The sequence below is a fragment of the Pseudorca crassidens genome, chromosome 16 (assembly GCF_039906515.1).
Source record: "Pseudorca crassidens isolate mPseCra1 chromosome 16, mPseCra1.hap1, whole genome shotgun sequence".
NCBI lineage: Eukaryota > Metazoa > Chordata > Mammalia > Artiodactyla > Delphinidae > Pseudorca > Pseudorca crassidens.
The window spans coordinates 72,773,923-72,778,440 of NC_090311.1; the positions used below are offsets into that span (position 1 = coordinate 72,773,923).

Below are 4,518 nucleotides of genomic sequence, written 5' to 3' on the forward strand. Positions count from 1 at the left end.
TTTGTCCACTCATCTGTTGGTGGGTATTTGGGTTGTTTCCACCTTCTTGGGTATTGTGAATAATATCGTTATGAATATTGGTGCTCATTTTATTTTATTACTGAATAATATTCTATTGTATGCTATCACACTTTATCCATTCACCTGTTGAAGGGCATTTTGGTAGCTTCCAGAGTTTGGCAGATGTGAATAAAGCTGCTATAAACATTTGCAGCTGGTTGTTTTGTAGACGTAAGTGTTCAAATCAGTTAGGTGAATACCTAGGAGTGAAATGGCCATATACTATGGTAAGATTATGTTTAGCTTTGTGAGAAACTGCCAAACTATCTCCCTAAGTGGCTGTATCATTTTTCACTCCCACCAGCCATGGGTGACCATTCTGTTGGTCTACATCCTCACCAGCATTGGATGTTGGCAATGTTTTGAATTTTAACCTTTCTAATAAATACATAGTAGTATCACATTGTATTAATTTGCAATTCCCTAATAATATGTGCTGTTCAACATATTTCATATGCTTATTTGCCATCTGTATATCTTCTTTAATGAGATGTCTATTCAGATCTTTTGCCCATTTTAAATTTTGGTTGTTTATTTCCTTATTGCTAAGTTTTAAGAGTTCTTTGTATCTTTTGTATATAACTCCTATATCAGATATATTTGCAAATATTTCCCCCTAATATGTGGCTTGTTTTTTCATTCTCTTTCACAGACTAGATATTTTAATTTTATTGAGATCCAACTTATTTTTTTCTTTTAAGGATCATGCTTTTGATGTATCTAAAAGCTCAAATCTATGGTCAATTAGATTTTCTCCCATGTTTTCTTCTGGAAGTTTTATAGTTTGTTTTACATTAGGTCTATGATCCATTGAGTTAATTTTTGTGAAAGGTTAAGGTCTGTGTCTAGATTAATTTTTTTGCATTTGAAAGTCCAGTTGTTCCAGAACCATTTGTTGAAAAAACAATTCTTTCTCCATTGAATTGTCTTTGCTTCTCTGCTAAAGTTCAGTTTACCTATCTGTGTTGGTCTATATCTGGGCTTTTTGTTCTACTCCATTGATTTACGTGTCTATTCTTTTGACAGTACTATGCTGTCTTGACTGGTACAGCTTTATAGTAAGCCTTGAAGTTGAGTAGTGTCAGTCCTCAAATTTTGTGCTGCTGCTGCTTCTTCAGTAATATTTTGCTATTCTATGTCTTTTGCCTTTCCATGTAAATTTTAGAATCAGGTTGTTCATATCTACAAAATAGTTTGCTCTGATTTTCACTGGAATTTCATTGAATCTGTAGATCAATTTGGGAAAATTAACATCTTAACAATATTGAGTTTCCAGTCTATTAACATCGAATATCTCTCCATTTAGTTAGATATTCTTTCATTTCTTTGTTTCTGATACTTTTCTTTCTTCTGAAGTCTGCTTTGTCTGAAATTAATATGGCTATTTCAGCTTTCTTTCAGTTATTACTAGCATTAGCATGACTAGTATGATTAGTATACTAATCGTACCCTTAACTTTCAGCCTATCTATGTCTTTATATTTAAAGTGGATTTCTTGTAGACAAAATTATAGTTGGGTCTTGTTTGTATCATCTCTGATAATCTCTGACTTTTAATTGTAGTGTTTGGAACATTCAGATTTCAAGTGACTATTGATATAGTTAGAGTAATATGTGTCATATTGGAACTATTTTTTGTTTGCTGCACTTCTTATTTCTTTTTTCCTTCCCCACTTCTCCTGCCTTCTCTGGGTTTAATGAACATTTTACATAGCTCCATTTTTTCCCTCTCTTCATATATCAATTATGCTTCTTTTAAAAATTTTTAGCAGTTGCCGTAGAGATTGCAATACATATTTACAATTAATCTACATCTACTTTTTAAATAACATCAAATTGCTTCTCAGGTAGAGCAAGTACTTTATAACACAGTATTCCCAGTTCTTCCTTCCTGTCCCTTATAAAACTGTTATCATTTTACTTATCCATATGTTATAATCACACAGTATGTTGTTACTATTATTATTTTGAACAAACATCTGTTTTTTCAATTATTTTTCTTTTTTTCATCCAACAAGAAGCCATAACTTTATTAATGATAGAGACAGTACAAATTTCAAACCCAGCTGCAGTTACTCTTTTGAAACACCAAAAAAAGGTCCTCTTTTCAAGATGGTTACATTGTTAATTCCATAATAGCATTTACAATATCATTACTGTTGTTCTTCAGGGCTCGGACTGCCTTTGCTCTCGACACATTTGCTTGTGACATGACCAATTCTATGTCCTTAACTTCCACACCTGTTTCATCAACCTCTTCCTCTTCACTCTCCTCTTGTACAGTTGGAGTCTGTGTGTTTTCTTGAATGTTTGAGACAGCTTCACCCTGAACTTTGAATTTCTCAGCAGCTGCTAACTGTGCTTGCTGAGATAAATCCTCGATCTTGGCTTCCCCAAAAACTATGTAGGTATCTGAAGCTGGGCTCTTGTATACATCTGGTTTTGTGATGACAAAAAGGATATTCTTAGATTGCCGGATAGTGACTCTAGTAACGCCTGTAACCTGTCGAAGACCCAGTTTGGACATAGCCTTCCGTGCCTTCTTTTCGCTCCGGCTCTGTTTTGCTTTACTGACTGGTTCTTCATCGATTTCAGCTGCCGCTGCCAGCTGGGCTTGTTGTGTGGTTGCCTGTGTAGAATCCTGTTCCTCAAGCTGTGGTACTGATTCATCACTATCAGATTCTGTTCCAGACCCTGTCTCAGCCTGGGGCTGTGGCAACTCCTGCTCTGTAGCAGGGACGGTTTCTGTGGCTTCACCGGGCATTTCTGAAGGGAATAAAAAGGAGGCTGTGCGGGGAACGCGGAACCAAGATGGCGGCAGAAAGAGCTGTTTTTTCAATTGTTAATATGAAAAGTAAAAGATTTTGTTTCATCTAAATTCATTCCTTCTTTGATGTTTTACTTTTTAAATGTAGATCTGAGCCTCTGACCTATATCATTTTGCTTCTCTCTGACGAATTTCTGATGATAAATTCTGTCAGCATTTTTCTTCTAATGTTAGACTTTATTTTCAGCTTTGTTAAGGGATAATGGACAAATAAAACTGTAAGATATTTAAAGTGTACAACGTTATGATTTGATATACATATACACTGTGAAAGGATTTCCCCATTAAGTTAATTAACACATCTATCACCTCATATTTACCCCTCCCCCTTTTTTGGAAGAACATTTAAGTTATACGCTCTTATCAAGTTTACTCATACAGTATATTGTTATCAACTATAGTCACCATGTTATGTATTATATCCTAATATCTTAGTCATACTATAATACAAAGTTTGTACCCTTTATCCACATCTCCCCATTCTCCCACATCCCAGTCCCTGGAAATCATCATTCTAGTCTCATTCTATCAGTTTGGCTTCTTAAGATTCCACATGTAAGTGATATCATAGAGTATTTGTCTTTTTCTTCTTTCAGTTTTATTGAGAATTGAAATACAGCACTGTGTAAGTTTAAGGTGTACAGTATAATTATTTGACTTGCAAACATTACTACATGATTATCACATTAAGTTTAGGGAATACCCACCATCTCACATAGATACAAAATTAAAGAAATATAAAATTTTTTTTCTTGTGATGAGAATTACTCTCTAAACAACTTTAATATATAACATATAGCAGTGTTAATTATATTTATCATGTTCTACATTACATCCCTAGTACTTATTTATCTTATAACTGAAAGTTTGTACCTTTTGACCCCCTTCATCCAATCCCCCCCCACTCCCCACCTCTGATAACCACAAATCTGACCTTTTTTACTATGAGCTTGTTTTTTTGTTTGTTTTTGAAGTGTAATTGACCTACAATACTACGTTAGTTCCTGGAATACAACATAATGATTTGATAGTTCTACACATTACAAAATGATCACCATGATAAGTCTAGTTACCATCTATCACCATACAAAGATATTACATAATTATTGACTATATTCTGCACGCTGTACGTTTCATACCCGGGATTCATTTATTTTGTAACTGGAAGTTTGTACCGCTTAATCTCCCTCACCCACTTCTCTCTTCCCCAACCCCCGTCCTCTGGCAACCACTTGTTTTTTCTCTATATATGTGACTCTATTTCTGTTTAGTTCTGTTTGTTCGTTTGTTTTGTTTTTTAGATTCCACATATGAGTGAAATCATACATTATTTGTCTTTCTCTGTCTGACTTATTTCACTGAGCATAATACCCTCTAGGTCCATCCACGTTGCCACAAATGGCAAGAGTTATAGCTGAGTAATATTCGTGTGTGTGTGTGTGTGTGTGTGTGTATCTCACATCTTCTTTATCCATTCATCTATTGATGGGCACTTAGGTTGCTTCCATATCTTGACTATTGTAAACAATGCTGAGATAAGCATAGTGGTGCATGTATCTTTTCAAATTAGTTTTTCATTTTCTTCAGATAAATACTCAGGCGTGGAATTCTTGGATTATATGGTAGTTCTAT

At 34.6% G+C, this 4,518-nt stretch overlaps 1 protein-coding gene across 1 annotated transcript; it reads right to left on the reverse strand.

Moving 5' to 3' along the window:
- Positions 1 to 2,050: 2,050 nt before the first annotated feature.
- Positions 2,051 to 2,881, reverse strand: LOC137209330 (nascent polypeptide-associated complex subunit alpha). Its single transcript, XM_067710903.1, has one exon. It carries the CDS (start codon positions 2,821 to 2,823, stop codon positions 2,176 to 2,178), a length of 648 nt encoding a protein of 215 aa, XP_067567004.1. The 5' UTR covers positions 2,824 to 2,881; the 3' UTR covers positions 2,051 to 2,175.
- Positions 2,882 to 4,518: the final 1,637 nt, after the last annotated feature.